Raw genomic sequence first — 15,884 nt, 5'->3', positions numbered from 1 at the left:
AGTATCACCCATATACAAAGAATTTACAATTGTGTTAGGAGATCAATAACTCTCCCAAAATCTTCCATCCTATAAATGTCATTCCCCAAAATCAAGGATCCAAAAGAATGCAACCATTTATCCCTGATCTTAGATATCTCACCCTCAATATTGTCAAAAGCCCCACTATTTCTTTCTTACCATAAAACCCAAAAGATAGTAAGTGGAATAAAATTTACAAATTGTCTTTTTTTGCATAAACCTTCTCAAGCCCATAGTTTCTCTCAACGACCCCGCCATAACCCAAATGATCCCTAACAAACCATAAATCACTGTCCATAATTCATAGGCCACTGGGCACCATAGTAGACTGTGATTACATGATTCAACATTTTTCTTACACATGTAGCACCCATTTAACATTATTTTGTCTCTTTTCATTAGCTTATTAATTGTCAATATGCACTCAGGGCTCGCCTTCCAAGCAAAAAAAGGGACCCTTGAAGGCACCTGCACTTTCCAAATCTGATAAACCGGATAGTTAGGAATCCCGTCCTGCTCTCAAACCCACTAGATACTTATAAAAAGACTTGACAGTGAATTCCCCATTCTGTTTAAGTTTCCACTCAATCTGGTCCCTATACGGGTACTGGTCACTTTCTCTTTCTCTCCTGGCAGATATCAAGCAAAAGCAGTTCTTTCTTGGTGAATGACAAGTTATAGTTCAAACACAATGTCAAATTAAGCTGCAGAGGTATCTTCCATTACCCAACATATATTTCATTCTATATATTAAAAAACAGAATATACGTTTCGTAAAACTTCGGAAAAAGGGCCATTTCAACGCACCCGTTTCAGTTCTCAAATGCAATAGCAGTCCTTACATTGTTGTCTCAAGCACAAGACAAAAAACTCCCAAAAGAGTTACACTAATTTTTTGCTATTTCTTTTTTGATAAAACCAGTTGCACAAAATTAAAACAGGATTATAGGGTAGAAAAGACGCCTAATAGCAGAATAAGAAAAATGCTCTCTAATTTCTAATGGATTTCCTACATTATATAATAATTCAATCGACAATTAGAAAAACCGACACCAAAGAAAAATGCTTAATGAATTGGAGGATCGAAAACTTACATGGCGTTGTCTTCAGGGGTGGTGGAAGTGGAAGAAGCATGTCTCTCACTCGACATCCTGAAAGGTGTTTCTTCTTCTTCTTTAATGTTCGAGATTTCCGAAGTTATCTGTAGAATTTTTGATGAAACAGAGAGCGTGAAACGATACTAGCAGTCTTATTATTTTCTCTTCTTTTCTCCTTTCTGTTAAGGGGGAGTGAATGTGATAATAATCTTCATGTATCTGTAAATTAAAGAAAAAGTAGAACATTGCAGTTGCTTCGCTCAGTAATCAGCTTAGCTGTTTGCGTTGAATTTGATGCACCTGGCTCGCTCGAGCCGCCGCCTGGGCCGCTCCTTAGCAATCCTGATGGTTCATTACTAGGCCCATTATCTTCAACAATATTTGTTATACTGGCCCAGTACTTTATTTTAGTTTTCTTAAAATATTTTTTTCACTTTGATTTGGGAATGCGTCAATTCTAATTCCAGGCATCCTGCAAAACCCTAACACTCATCTTTCTGCTCCTGAACCTCATAAAGGTTTTTGTTTTGAGTTTTACCTGATCAAAGATCAAACATTTTTCACATCATCTTAACATCTTCAGCATGGCTGCAAAACTCCAACTGCATTGATAGATTTCGAATATGGAAAAATGCCGTCTTTGTTCTCTGGTCAATTTGTTCTTTTTAATTCGTATGTACTCGTCTGGCTTCTCTTGAGAATTGTAACATTCGATTAGAAGCTAAAAGAATCAACCATATTACAAGAACCGTGGTCTTATCCTACTTGGGGTTTTCTGTTTCAGATGGAGTAGTATACTCTCTGGTAGTTTGTTTTGGTTTCATTTGATTTGCTATGCTGCCGTAACTGGCAAATTTCACCATACCCATGAAGAGTAGAGAATTCAAGCAAAAACCCAAATTAAAATCTGGGCGACCCAAAAGAATTCCAGTGTTTGCTAGAGAGATTCGTGAGTATAGAACTGAGCTTAGCAGTGGCCTGGCGTTGCAGATGACCTTCTTTTTATTCACAGCCCGTCTTTCGAGGGTTCGAGCCTCCAAGATCGCCATTGCTCATCTTCACACTTACGCCGACGCCAACGGGGGATCTCGCTCTGGACCCTTGTATGGTAGCAGAGAGGCAATACAATATTTCGAGGCATGGTTCGTCAAAGTTGTGTGCACTCTCTTTATCCATAAGCATTCGCTCGATGCCTTTTCCTGTTATTTGAGCAAGAACTTGACACCTTTGATTGCATTGGAGGTAATTAAGAGGTTGAATAATCCAAAACTCGGGTTGAAGTTTTTGGAGTTAGGTAGAGAAAATTTGGATATTAGTCATTCTTTCTGGACTTATAATTTGCTTATGAGATCACTTTGTCAAGTGGGTCTGCATGATTCAGTTCAAATGGTATTTGATTACATGAGGAGTGATGGTCACTTGCCGGATGGTCCTATGTTAGGATTTTTGGTAACATCCTTTGCACAGGCGGGAAAGTTTGATTTTCCAAAGAAGCTGCTTCGTGAGATTCAGTCTGATGGCATTGGGGTTAGTTCTTTTGTACTAAATAACTTGTTGAATGCTTTGGTTAAGCAGAATCATATAGAGGAGGCTGTTAGTTTATTTCAAGAGCATTTGGGATTAGCTTCTTGTATGGATACCTGGACTTTCAATATTGCTATTCGGGGCTTGTGTGGTCTAGGAAAAGTTGAAGAGGCTTTCAAGTTTTTCAATAATATGGAGAGTTTTGGTTGTTCTCCTGACACTGTTACTTATAACACTCTTATAAATGGATTGTGTAGGATTAGTGAAGTAGAAAGAGCACATGCCTTGCTGACTGAACTTTTGTCGAGAGATAATTCTTTACCAGATGTTGTGACCTATACATCAATCATATCAGGTTACTGCAAATTGGGGAAGATGAAGGAGGCATCTCTTCTCTTTGATGAAATGATTAATTGTGGAACAAAGCCCAGCACAATCACTTTTAATGTTCTTGTTGATGGCTTTGGAAAAGTTGGTGACATGGTTTCCGCGGAATCCATATGTGGGAAGATGCATTCTTTTGGTTGTCTTCCTGATGTTGTTACCTTCACTTCCTTGGTTGATGGTTATTGTCGAGCAGGACAAGTAAACCAAGGCTTGAGAGTTTGGGATCAGATGAATTCAAGAAGCCTATCTCCTAATGTTTACACTTATGCTATTCTTATTCATGCTCTCTGCAAAGAGAATAGGATACATGAGGCTCGTGATTTTTTGAGGCAATTGAAATGTATGGATGTTGTTCCAAAACCGTTTGTGTATAACCCTGTGCTTGATGGATTTTGCAAGGCAGGAAATGTTGATGAGGCAAATGCAATTGTGGTAGAGATGGAGGAGAAAAGATGTAAACATGATAAGGTGACATTTACAATTCTCATAATTGGGCATTGTATGAAAGGGAGAATGTTTGAGGCAATTAGCATATTCAATAAAATGTTGGCAATTGGTTGTATCCCAGATACCATTACCGTGAGTTCTCTGATATCTTGCCTTTTGAAGGCTGGAATGCCTAAGGAAGCCTTTCGCATTAAGCAAATGGCATTGGAGGACCTAATGATTGGTCTGTCTCTCTCAAAAGAGACTGTTCCTTCAAGGATAATTGCAGATGTTCCAGTGGCTGCTTGAGAGTAACTGTAATACAACTGGACTTGGCATTCCAAGCCTGTTGTATGACAATATTCTTCCACCATATGCACTGAATGCCATATGAAGCATATCCAGTTAGTAGACCGTGAACTAGCTGTAAGTATTTGCTTCTTGTTTCAATTAAGAAAAAACAGCATTCTTTTTCTTGTATTTTTTAATGTAGATGAAAAGCATCAATTTTGCAAAGAATGTACTTTCTTTACGTGTTTATGTAAAGTTTAACATTTAGTGCTTTCAAAAAATATTTAGTAGTTTTTTATTTAAAAAAAAATATTTAGTAGTTTCAATAAAAATAGTGATGGATAGTCCTTCCTATACCTTTTGTTTTGCATGATCTAGTGACTGTTGAATTGATGTTTGGCTCTGGGTCTTTGTATGAGGAGAAACCTGGTATTGTGGTCCTTTACATTGTGCTTTTGAAGCTCTTCGAGGAGATATATTGATTCAATCTCTTTGCTTCGACGTTAAGAGTTGCATTATGTCCCTTTGATGTTCGTGTCAAAGAAAAAAAAAAAGGTTCCTATTGATGCAAGACAGTTTAGAATTCATGAAGTGGGACCTAGGAAATTATTGGACAAAAGAGTTGACCTAGTTTTTATAAGGGCTGTGTAAAAAATGTTAGAATAAGGGTAGTTTAGTGTTTACTCTTTCTGCCCAAGTGGAATGTCCACCATCACCACTAGAAATTGGTTACCTTTGTTGCTTATTTTTCTTTTTCTGTTTTTCTCTCACACCCTCACCTTTGGTGTGACATCAGAGCAATGAGTGCTTATAAATGGCACCTCACTCTCTCTATTTTAGTAAGTAATAAAGGAGAGAAAAACCTCTCATTTTATCTCCCAAACTCTGCTTCTATTAAAATTTTCATGGTATCAGAGCTCCTCTAATCCAGATCTCCTTCCGTGTGCGCCAGATTCTTCAATGGCCACGGATGACCGAAACTCTTCATCACCCGATGTTATTTCGGGTACGTATCTCCCCAACTCCATCAACACTGGAATGGTGGAGCAACATTCATCGTTCATAACCAATCATCGACTCAATGATGATAATTACCTCCAATGGTCGACGTCTGTGCGGCTATTCATCTGAGGGAAAGGACGCGATGAATATTTCACAGGAGAAGCTCTAGAACCTCCATCGAATGACCCACATGCTCGAACTTGGAAAATCGACAACAGCATGGTAATGTTCTGGTTGCTAAGCTCATGACTCCCGAAATCAGTGAAAATTTCTTCTTGTACGAGACAACTCACGAAGTCTGGGAAGCTGCTCGTGAGTTTTACTCTAGCTGCGAAAATATTTCAGTAATTTTCGAAGTCGAATCCACCTTCCTCAAGTTGCGGTAAGGTGAGCTAAACATTACTCAATACTATAACGCTCTCACTCGCAACTAGCAACAGTTCGACGTCTTTGAAGATCATCAATGGAGCTGCCCAGAAGATGCTAAGAAATACAGAGAAATTGTGGAGCAGAAAAGAATCTTCCGGTTCCTCATGGGACTCAACAAAAGCTTGGATGAAGTGCAGGGTCGAGTTCTAAGCACGAAACTACTTATGGGTATTCGTGAGGTCTTCTCTGAAGTTCAGCGAGAAGAAAGCAAGAAGAAATTGATGTTGGAAGAACTTCAGTCGACTTAGCTGAGTGAGAATGCTTCTGCTCTTACTCCTCGCTTCTCTGATTCCCGTGGAAAGAAAGAGCATCCATTCTGTGAGTTCTGCAAAATGGTAGGGCACGTTCATGAGATGTGCTGGAAGCTTCATGGGAAACCAGGAGAGAATAGGATCATCAAGACACCTCATGGAAACTTGGCGACTTCGAAAGAGCTCTCTGTTCAGCCCGAAAGTGCTCCCTTCAGTCCAGAACAAATGGAGGCACTGGTGGAATTTTTTTCGTCGAAAATGGGAAGTTTGGGTAATTCCTCTGCCTCTGTTACCCAAAAAGGTAAATACCCATTTGGTTTATCAACATGGTTCCATAAAAAACATATTTGGATTGTGGATTCTAGGGCATCTGACCATATGACAGGAAATCAGTCCTTACTTGGTGATTATCTTGAATATAAGGAAGATTTATTAATTAAGATTGTGGATGGTTCAAGTTCTAGAGTGGCAGGAATTGGCTCCACAAAAATATTATCCTGCTTGACACTCAATTCAGTTTTTTATGTGCCTAATTTGTATTGCAATTTATTGTTCATAAGTAAATTATGTAAAGACATGAATTGTATGGTAAAATTTGACAATCATTCTTATGTATTTTAGGACTCGGTTTCGGAAAAAACGATTGGTAATGTTAGGATGGATTCAAATCTCTACTATCTTGCAGTTGACCCATCTACCTCAAGTAGACAAGCTTCTAATGCTGTATGTGATAATTCGGTTTCTATAGATTGTTCAAACGATGATCACACAATTATGTTATGCCATCATCGATTAGGTCACCCAAATTTTTTGTACTTAAAGTAATTATTTTCTACTTTATTTAAGAATAAAAATCCACTTTCATTTTAATGTAAAGTGTGCCAATTTTTATAACACATTCGCAATTTTTTTCCTAGTATACTATATAAACCCACACAACTATTTGTTTTAATTTATAAAGATGTTTGGGGACTTTTACAAGTCAAAACTATTACTGGAAAAAAATGGTTTGTATTTTTTATTGATGACCATACTAAAATTATCTGGGTCTCTCTTGTGAGAGAAAAGTCTGAAGTGAGCCAAATATTTCAGAGATTTAATACTATGATTCAAAACCAGTTTCACATTACAATACAAGTACTGAAAACCAATAATGCATGTAAATACTTTGAATCCACCCTAGAAGAATATTTTAATAATCAAGGTATCCTCCATCAAATCTCTTGTGTATACACCCCACAATAAAATAACATAACCGAAAGAAAAAATAGACACATTTTTTAAGTTGCCAGATCATTGATGTTTACAATCCATGTTCCTAAATTTTTGTGGGGTGAAGCCATTCTTGCTGCTACCTACTTGATCAATTGAATGTCCACTCGGATACTAAATTTTAAAACTCCTTATAAAGCTCTTCTTCAGGCATTTCCAAAATCTCATGTTTTAAACACTATCCCATTGAAAATATTTGGCTGCACCGCCTATGTTCACATTCACACATACCTCAGGAGAAAACTTATCCAATGACTCTTAAATGTGTGTTTGTTGGTTATTCTTCAAATAAAAAAGGATACAAATATTTTTTTCTCAGGTATTCATCGTTTTTACAATACTATGGATGTAATCTTCTTTGAGAATCAATCATTTTATTTCACAACTAATATTCAGGGGGAGAATTTCACTCAAGAATATCAATTGCGGGATATAAGCCCTCTTCTATCTCAAATTCTGTTGACATCTTCACAAAATATTCATATCCAGGAAACCACAAAAAAAACCGAAAACCCACCACAAATACTAATGACATAGATATTGATGGCACATTATCTGCAAAAAGTAAACTACGGGTCTACACAAGGAGACATAAAACTCAAGATAGTAGAATTCCTTAATTAACCACGCAAAGTCATGAGTCAACTTCTGGACCAAGCACTCATAATATTACAGGTAATGAAATTTCTGACTCAGTGGTTAATATTGACACTAATGCTAAACTTTTTATTGCCTTAAGAAAATGTGTTCGGTCTTGCACCATGTATCCCATATAGGATTATGTGTCATATGACAAGTTGTCTCCAACATACAATGCACTTGTTAATAAGCTCGATAACAACATTGTCCCAAGAACTGTTCATGAGGTACTTGAGTTTTCATAATGGAAAGTCGCAATTCAAGAAGAGATCAGTGCTTGAGAAGAATGAGACATATGAACTATCTGATCTACCTTCAGGGAAAAAGCTTGTAGGGTGCAAATGAATCTTTACCACAAAGTATAATCCCGATGGAACTGTGAGCCGTCATAAAGCTCGGCTTGTTGACAAAGACTTCACTCAGTCATATGGGATTGATTATCAGGAAACTTTTGCCCCAATTGCTAAACATAACACAATATGGGTTCTATTTTCCTTAACCTTAAACCTTGATTGGTTTCTTGATTAATTGGATGTAAAGAATGTTTTCCTCAATGGAGATCTAGAAGAAGAAGTTTACATGGAAATCCCTCCTGGGCTTAGCATCGAGTTTAAGAAGGTATGCAAACTAAAAAGGGCTCTCTACGACCTTAAGCAGTCTTCAAGGACATGGTTTGAGAGATTCTCAAGGACAGTAAAACAGATGGAATATGTTTAGTGTCAGTCTGATCACACACTTTTTACCAAAAGCAGTGCTACGGGGAAGAAATCTATCCTAATTGTATATGTTGATAACATTATCTTAACAGGTAATAATGATGAAGAAATTCTAGAACTCAAAAAGTTTCTATTCAAAGAATTCGAGATCAAAGACTTTGGGTTACTTCGATATTTTCTTGGGATGGAAATAGGTTGATCTAAGAAAGGAAGGTATCTCTGTTTCACAACGCAAATATATTTTTGATCTTTTAAAGGAAACAGGTATGCTTAGTTGTAAACTTGTAGGAACACCGATGGAGTCCAATGTCAAAATCAGTCTAAAAAATGATAGCAAACCTGTTGATAAAGAGAAATACCAGAAACTTGTTGGCAAACTTATCTATCTTGCTCATATCAGACTTGATATCAGTTCTGCTGTGAGCACTATAAGTCAGTTTATGGTTGAACCAACTGAAAAACATATGAGTGTTGTTTACCGGATTCTGAGATACTTAAAGATAACCCCTGGTCGGGGATCGTTCTTCTAGAAAATAATAAACAAAGACATTGAGATCTTTACTGATGCTGACTGGGCAGGATCAGTGACTGATAGAAGATCAAAAACTGGCTACTGTACATATGTGTCGAGCAACCTAGTCACTTGGCGAAGTAAGAAACAGTCAGCTGTATCTAGAAGTAGTGCTGAAGCTGAATTGAGGTCTCTTGCTCATGGAATATGTGAAGGTGTATGGTTGAAGAAGATTCTATCTGAACTAAGCTTTGGTATTCCTAATCCTATGAAACTCTGCTGTGATAATCAATCAACCATCAGTATGGCCAAAGATCCAGTGCATCATGATAGAACCAAGCATGTGGAGATTGATCGTCATTTCATTAAAGAGAAGATAGAAGACAAGACCATTACCCTACACTATGTTTCTACTGATCTTCAGACTGCTGATATCTTAACAAAGGCACTACCAACGGGAAAATTTAATAACATCGTATCCAATTTAGGATTACTTAATATATATATAATCTAGATTGAGGGGGAGTGTAGAAAATGTTAGAATAAGGGTAGTTTAGTATTTACTCTTTTTGGACAGGTGGAATGTCTACCATCACCACCAGAAATTGGTTATGTTTGTTGCTTTTTTTTTTTTTTCTGTTTTTCTATCACACCCTCACCTTTGGTGTAACATCAGGGCAATGAGTGCCTATAAATGTCACCTCACCCTCTTTGTTTTAGTAAGCAAGAAAGGAGAGAAGAACCTCTCATTTTATCTCCCAAACTCTGCTTCCATTAAAATCTTCTGACTGTTACAATTTCCTTATGTAGTTGAATATAACTAATTCAGGTTTTTGTTTAAAGATTTTTGTTCACTGTGACTTAAGAGTACTTGTCTACAAATTCTCTTTTACAATGACATCAGTATAATTTCACCTCCATGCCCAAGAAGGAAGAAGCAGAACATTTCCTTCAAGAGATGGTCTCAATGGAAAAAATTATTTTCATGTCTGCGGACAAAAACTCATAAAAGTCTCCCATTGTAATCCTTCCAGTTTTTGACCCAAAACAAGCTGCTGTATATTTTTCTTGATGGGGGAACTAGGTTGACCTTAACCTGAACTAGTTATGGTTTGGGACTGCTACATGTTGAAAGAGAAATTGAAGTGTAACACATCAGACTGAAACTTTGTTCTGATCCACTTAGGGGAAGAGTTTTAGATTCCACTTAGAACATCTGTGAGCTAACAGAAGTAGGATGATCAAGTGTGACTAAGAGCATCAGAGTCATTGAAGTAAAGTGCTTGCTTCATAGTGATATAGGACCTGGTCTGCAGTCAGCATCACTTTTTTTTTCTGAGGAACCAGTAAGTAATTCCTCTGTGGAACACATGCTGCATCCTCGGTACTTTTATTAGTGTTGGAAAGTGAATAGAAGAGACTGGACATTGCTTTTTTATTGAGCAACAGGATACCATCTTTTTGCTTTTTCAAGTGTTTATTATTTGTCATGTTGTGAATTAAAGATCAGGTAAGATGTGTAAGTAATTTCCAATCAAGCTTTTTAAGGGTGTTATCAAGGAGTCTTGCTTACAGCTTTGAAGAATTTAGTTTTTGAATTGACAAGATAGTAGATCTCTCTGAACTTCCTTTCTAATTACACTCATAAAAGTTAGTTGTAAACAAGTTTAGAGTTGTGGTATTTTTTTCTCAATCTTCTATGCTTTGATATACATAATTGTTTTCTCGGAACTATTGAACTGCCTTATTAACATAATGATCTTGCATTTTTGTGGTTTATTACTTTCTCCCGTAGACAGTTAATATCACCCCCATGTTTCTGTCGATTTGCAGATTGGCTGCTAATGCACTTGTCCTTATATTCGAAGCCGAGTGGTATTGCTACCTTGCCTTTCACGATAGGGGAACACCATTGGAGGTCAAAGGGAGCTTTTCCTATCTGTACCTTATGAACGAACATGAAATGCAAAGGCTGACTTCATGTCAGTGAATTACATACAAAAGTGGTGCAGAAAGTAGTCTTGGTTGGTGAAAATTCTGTTGGAAGTGGCTAGATATTGCCGTGTAGGGTGGGAACGTATTACATAATGGATTGCCATTGGGGAACATGGAGCAACCTTTTTTGGTCAAATTGACACTTAACTCAATCTAGTTGGTCTGTTATCACAATTTTGTGAGTCATAATTTCTTGTGTTATTGGTGGTGCTGTCCAGAGTTTGAAGAAATAAAGTTTCATGAACCAGCCTTGAAAGCTAAGGATTGTACTGGGAAAGAAAGAGAAGGGACTGGTAAGACCAGTATATTCTAATTCCTAAGCTGGTCTGCCTGCATATTGGACATGAAGTGTCAGATGAAAGCTTTTTTCTGTTAACTGGCATGCTCCTTCCCCTTAAAAAAAGGGGACTCTTCTATATACCAATTTTATGACTACTGTAATTTTTGTATTTTGAAGATAGATTCTGCGAATTTCGAAAATGTTATGGCCAGCTGCATGTCATGAATGAGCTAGGATTACATGAAGAATATATATTGGTATACAATCTTATACGTCAGAATTTTCACTCCAAATAAGATACAATGGGTGTTGGATGGTGAAATTTTCTTTGTGCACTATCTTATACTAGTACTCTTCTAGACATGACAATGCATATGATATGAGAGACATTCTGGTGCAGGAATGGAACTCTTATTTTCTCATATTAGTTCTCATCTAGACATGACCATGTATGATAAACATGAACATGCATATTAGAAACATCCTACGGAAGTGAAGTACCCATTGCATTGCGAGCAAGAAACTTTCTAATTGCTCAAGCATAAATTTAACCCTATACAATCAATCATTTAGGAGTTTAGCTCTTCCAAAAAACCAAACGGGCGTGCCTCTTTAAATTTTGTGATTCCTTATTGATAGTTTCTCTTCTTGAACACATTATTCAGAACTCTTTTTCGAGGATTCTTTGTCCTGCGAATATCAATAAGCAGATTCCATGTTTAACATCAGCCATCAATTTATAGTATAATGCCAACTGCCACCAATTCACACAATGCCTTCTACAAAGAAATTTATCAAGTCTTTCGCTTAAATATCCTTAAAATATTTTCCAGGACAGTTGTACAAGTTTATTCCGTATTCTACATCAAATCCAGCTATACCCCACTGTGCTATGAGGATGCGACTTTGGGAAGGGCAACCGATATACATGCCAGAGTAACTTCAAGAATACATATAACCACTCTAAATTTTTCAGAATCGCGCTAGGCAACAATGGGGTAGGATGCACAGGTTGCAACGCCTGCAAAATTATCACCAATCAGTTTAAATGAGATTAATCACTACATAAGTCCAGAGTATTGTGCAACTGTAATTTGCATATTGATTTGTGAAAGACAATATGGAAGGTTTGGATTAGATTAGGTGCTTACCGCACATGTTTTTTCCCATTTCCATCTTAAAATAGCCATTTTCTCCCCAGTCTCCTCCCCAAGAGTTCTTAATGAGCCAATATGGAACTCCATCTTCTACTCCATACCCAACTGCAAGAACCGCATGGTTCACATCCTGCCGCATAGAGTGCAAGAGAACATTATTTTAAAAGAAGAAAAGTAAAAATACCAAACATTAATATGAGGACGTGCCTCAAATTACACATGTAAGGTAACTTGCATACTTGAAATTAGAATAGCTTACCATGGGAGTGCTCCCGCATGTGGTGCTGCTGTAAACTCCCTTCTTGTAAAATCGGAAGCTACGCACCACCTCAAATGCCACGCTCACTGGCCTTACCAGCGCTACTGCATGCTTCAATTCATCTTCAGCGCCCTGTAAGATCACTCTAGAAATTAGAGGCCAAACAATATATAAAATTTCTATTTAGGAGTTCACTATCAGGAAGTACTGATGTGAACACTTGAAGAGACTTAAATCTAGCATAATCATCAGACTGGAATTGATGATAGGCATGCTAATCAGATTTAACCCAAGAATGAACCTATTATAAGCTCTCTACTTTTGGAAAAGTAAAATGGATCAGGTTTGGACTAGTGTTCATGCAAAATTGCCTAATAATCATTGACTGGATGTGATGATAGGCATGCTAATCAAATTGAACCTAAGAATGAACCAATTATAAGCTCTCTACTTTTGAAATAGTAAAATGGATCAGGTTCGGACTAGTGTCGACGCAAAATTGCCTAATAATGCGAGATAATCCATGCCTAGAACATAGCTAAGCATAAAAAAGAAAAGTAAATGAAGAAAATTTGGAGGGAATCTATACATCATAACTTACCAGGGTAATGTTGACAGAATCAAGGACTTGGACACCAACATTTTCGGATGAGAATTTACATTTACCATCCTCTGCGGTGTAAGGATAAGCCTCTTCCGTATCAAGGCCACCATTGTATTTGATGTATTCAAAAGCCTGGGATGGCAAACCACCATGGCAGCCGAAGTTATTAAAAGCACCCGCACAGTCCACAAGTTGCTGCTCAGAGAGAGAGATACCCTTTCCAAATGCTTGATGGTAAGCTGCCTCAAGAGCTCCAGTTGTGCTGAAGCATAGTAGCATAGATTAAAGGTTAGAATAATGATATCAAATATAACTAAATCACGTTGACTTTGTGATCTTAAACCTCAGATTCACCTGAAAGTCCAGCAAGATCCACAGCTGCCTTGATCTTTGACTGGGCTGACTACACCTTCCTCCCTCCAGTCTTTCTATAAGCACACCATCAAAATAAATAAGCAAATAAGCAAAGAAAAATAAGTGCAAGGTTTTACTACAGCCTTAAATTGTCTTCTTTTTTGGGAGCCTTAAACTGTCAACTGTGTTTGTATAACTAGTGGCAAGTACCGTCTCAGGTAGATCGACAATAGTGAGCTTGTGATTGCCGTTTGTAGTGGCAGAGCAGTTCTGGGAAGCTCCCAACCTGTGCCTCTGGAACTCTTGCCAGGTCCAATCAGCAAATTCTGCATTGCCAAATTAAGTCAATCAAGTCAAATGAAATTCCTTCAAATAAAAGCTTTAATGTTTGGAATAAAACTACTGCTTTTGCAATGCGATTCATGAATTTATGTAGTTCAAATAATTTAGTAAAGAGAACAACAAGATGATAAAATCGATACGAATTAAATCGGTTTAAAATTAAACAAAAACAGAAAGATACAAAATGTCAATTTCTTCGAGTAAGCATTCGGTTATGGTAATTCTAGTTCTGAGTTCCCATCTATATATCCAGTATCAAATGTAATTATTTGCTTGTATTTAATAAATCTGATAAGTATTATTTACTCAAACTTCTAAAAAACTCAAAGAATAAATTTAACAGTACCATTTGGGTGTAGCACAGGGTTTTGATAATTATTATGAGTTTGCTCGTACAATCAAGCAAAAAAAATTAAAAACAAAGTTCAAAGCATTTTCACACTTACTATTGACAGCGAGTTTGTAAGTCAAACCCTTTTGGTTAGTGGATCTGATCAAATTCAAGTTATCTTTAAAAATCTCGAACCGGAGCTTTATTTCCTCAACAGTTTCGTACCTCTTGCCGTAGCTTCAGATTTTAGAAAGAAAAAGAGGAAGCAAGAGTAAGTGATCAAAATCTCGCCGGAAATGAAATCACAACAATGATCCGATGATGATCGGAGGGTGAGGGGACCTACCGATGAGCAAAGCGGGCGAAGGAGAGGGCGTGGCGAGTGTGGCCGATGACTTGGAGGAAGGAGGAGTCGAGTTCCTGGAGACGGTCCGATACCAATCTGATGGGGTTGGATTCATCGAAGGATGATCCTGCGGCGGCGCAGCATAGCACCACCAGGATGGAGCAGACCAAGGCACGGCGAGTCATGGTGTGTGTGTGTGTGTGTCTCTCTCTCTCTCTCTCTCTCTCACTCAGAGGACTGAGACAAACAGTATGGATTGGGAGCGAGATTGGATGAATTATTATTGTTGCTGTTTTGTATGCAACTCCGGAGATGTAGACACCGAAGGGCACGTGTAAACATCTGATTGGTGATCTTCTTTTAACTTTTTTTAAGAAATTTCTGATCCGTATGTAATTCAAGGAAATTTGGTAGCTGACGTCGTCGATGACGTGGAATTCTTCACGTCGTTGTAACGGAGGGGTTGGAATTGGATTGGTTTACAAATCAAACCGGCATTGGACGGAGATAAATTTCTGAAATCCAGATATTTTTCTAACGTTATTTTCGTCCATTTGTTTTCTTCTTAGGATAATAATATATTTTTAAAAAAATAAAAAATAAATTGTGACTTTTTTTATATAAATGTATGAAAATTTAAAAAAGTTTGAAACATAAAACTTCCCTTTCCTAATATTATATTCAACATATTTAAACATGCTTTGTTTTTATTATTTTTGTATATTTTGATTTTTATGTTAACATATCTCATTACTAAAAATATAATAATACAAAATTAGGAGTAAATTAAAAATTATAAATAATTTTATTCTTTCAAAGTTATTGCAATTAGATATTTTTGTTATATGTCCATAATAAAAACAAAGAAACTATTACAATTATTTAATGATGATATATTGACTAAAAATATATTATTGTTATTAGTAACTTTTAACCGAGTATTAAAGGAAATCATGTTTTGAAGAATAAAAAATCTCAACCATATTAAGTATTTAAGGAGCATTTTTTTTTTCTTTTTTTCTTTATAAAAATATTATTATAAAATTGATAAATTATATCTCTCATCTTATCTATAAATATATATATATATATACATACTTTTTACTCATTCTAAAAGAAATATTTTTGTCCAGATAATATGTTTAATTTCTTTTTTTTTTTTTTTGTGAAGTAGCCTTTCATCCCAAATTCTCTTGGATACTTTTACATATTATCAGTTGTGCTTTTAAAAAAAAAATAAATTAAATGTTGGGAGCGGGAGTATTATTTTGGAATTAATCACGTTATTTACTTTGCACTCTCTTTGGTTTATTTTATTTTTATGAGAATTTTCAAATATATATATTGTTATTGGGTCACTTGGTACACCGAATTTGTGCTATTAAAGATAGGATTTATATTTTGTTTTATAGGTATCACAACCTAATAGTAACCCTCCTGAATATCTTCATCACCAAAACCTCTATGTTTTTTAATTGACACTAATTATAATTAAGGAAGAGATACGACGAGGAACTACATCTTGTCACAAGATATAGATGCTTGGATGAGTAATTTTAAATAGACTTCAAATTCTACTAAAATTAAAATTAGTGATAAGTTTTAAAAGTCCATAAATAATTGATAGATGCAAACAAAATTAATAAACAA

The 15,884-nt window shown here is 36.4% G+C and overlaps 3 protein-coding genes across 7 annotated transcripts in view; 1 reads left to right on the top strand and 2 right to left on the bottom strand.

Moving 5' to 3' along the window:
• The window catches only part of FIP1 (FRIGIDA interacting protein 1), a 32,874-nt gene extending 31,492 nt beyond the window's left edge, over positions 1 to 1,382 (bottom strand). For 2 of the 5 annotated variants that reach the window (XM_088206861.1, XM_088206862.1), the window contains exon 1: positions 1,116 to 1,382. In XM_088206861.1, coding sequence (XP_088062987.1) covers positions 1,116 to 1,171 — 56 coding nt within the window. In that variant the 5' untranslated portion in view covers positions 1,172 to 1,382. The remainder of the gene's footprint in view (positions 1 to 1,115) is intronic. The other 3 variants (XM_088206860.1, XM_088206865.1, XM_088206863.1) reach the window with 2 other exon arrangements.
• Positions 1,383 to 1,543: 161 nt separating this feature from the next.
• Positions 1,544 to 11,121, top strand: LOC110817675 (Pentatricopeptide repeat (PPR) superfamily protein). The gene is made up of 2 exons (XM_022046311.2): positions 1,544 to 3,881; positions 10,400 to 11,121. Exon 1 carries the CDS (start codon positions 1,986 to 1,988, stop codon positions 3,762 to 3,764), a length of 1,779 nt encoding a protein of 592 aa, XP_021902003.1. The 5' UTR covers positions 1,544 to 1,985; the 3' UTR covers positions 3,765 to 3,881; positions 10,400 to 11,121.
• Positions 11,122 to 11,557: 436 nt separating this feature from the next.
• On the bottom strand, positions 11,558 to 14,515 carry LOC110817702 (thiol protease aleurain-like). Its single transcript, XM_022046346.2, has 8 exons — positions 14,235 to 14,515; positions 14,004 to 14,125; positions 13,426 to 13,541; positions 13,216 to 13,289; positions 12,859 to 13,123; positions 12,258 to 12,389; positions 11,993 to 12,128; positions 11,558 to 11,862 (listed from the first exon to the last, which is right to left on the bottom strand). Exons 1-8 carry the CDS (start codon positions 14,417 to 14,419, stop codon positions 11,825 to 11,827), a joined length of 1,068 nt encoding a protein of 355 aa, XP_021902038.1. The 5' UTR covers positions 14,420 to 14,515; the 3' UTR covers positions 11,558 to 11,824.
• Between the last annotated feature and the right edge of the window lie 1,369 nt (positions 14,516 to 15,884).

Source organism: Carica papaya, chromosome 7, assembly GCF_054855325.1.
Source record: "Carica papaya isolate Zhongbai chromosome 7, ASM5485532v1, whole genome shotgun sequence".
NCBI classification, from domain to species: Eukaryota; Viridiplantae; Streptophyta; class Magnoliopsida; order Brassicales; family Caricaceae; genus Carica; species Carica papaya.
The sequence above is the reverse complement of the archived record's forward strand: the minus strand, read 5'-3'. Positions and strand labels throughout refer to the sequence as shown.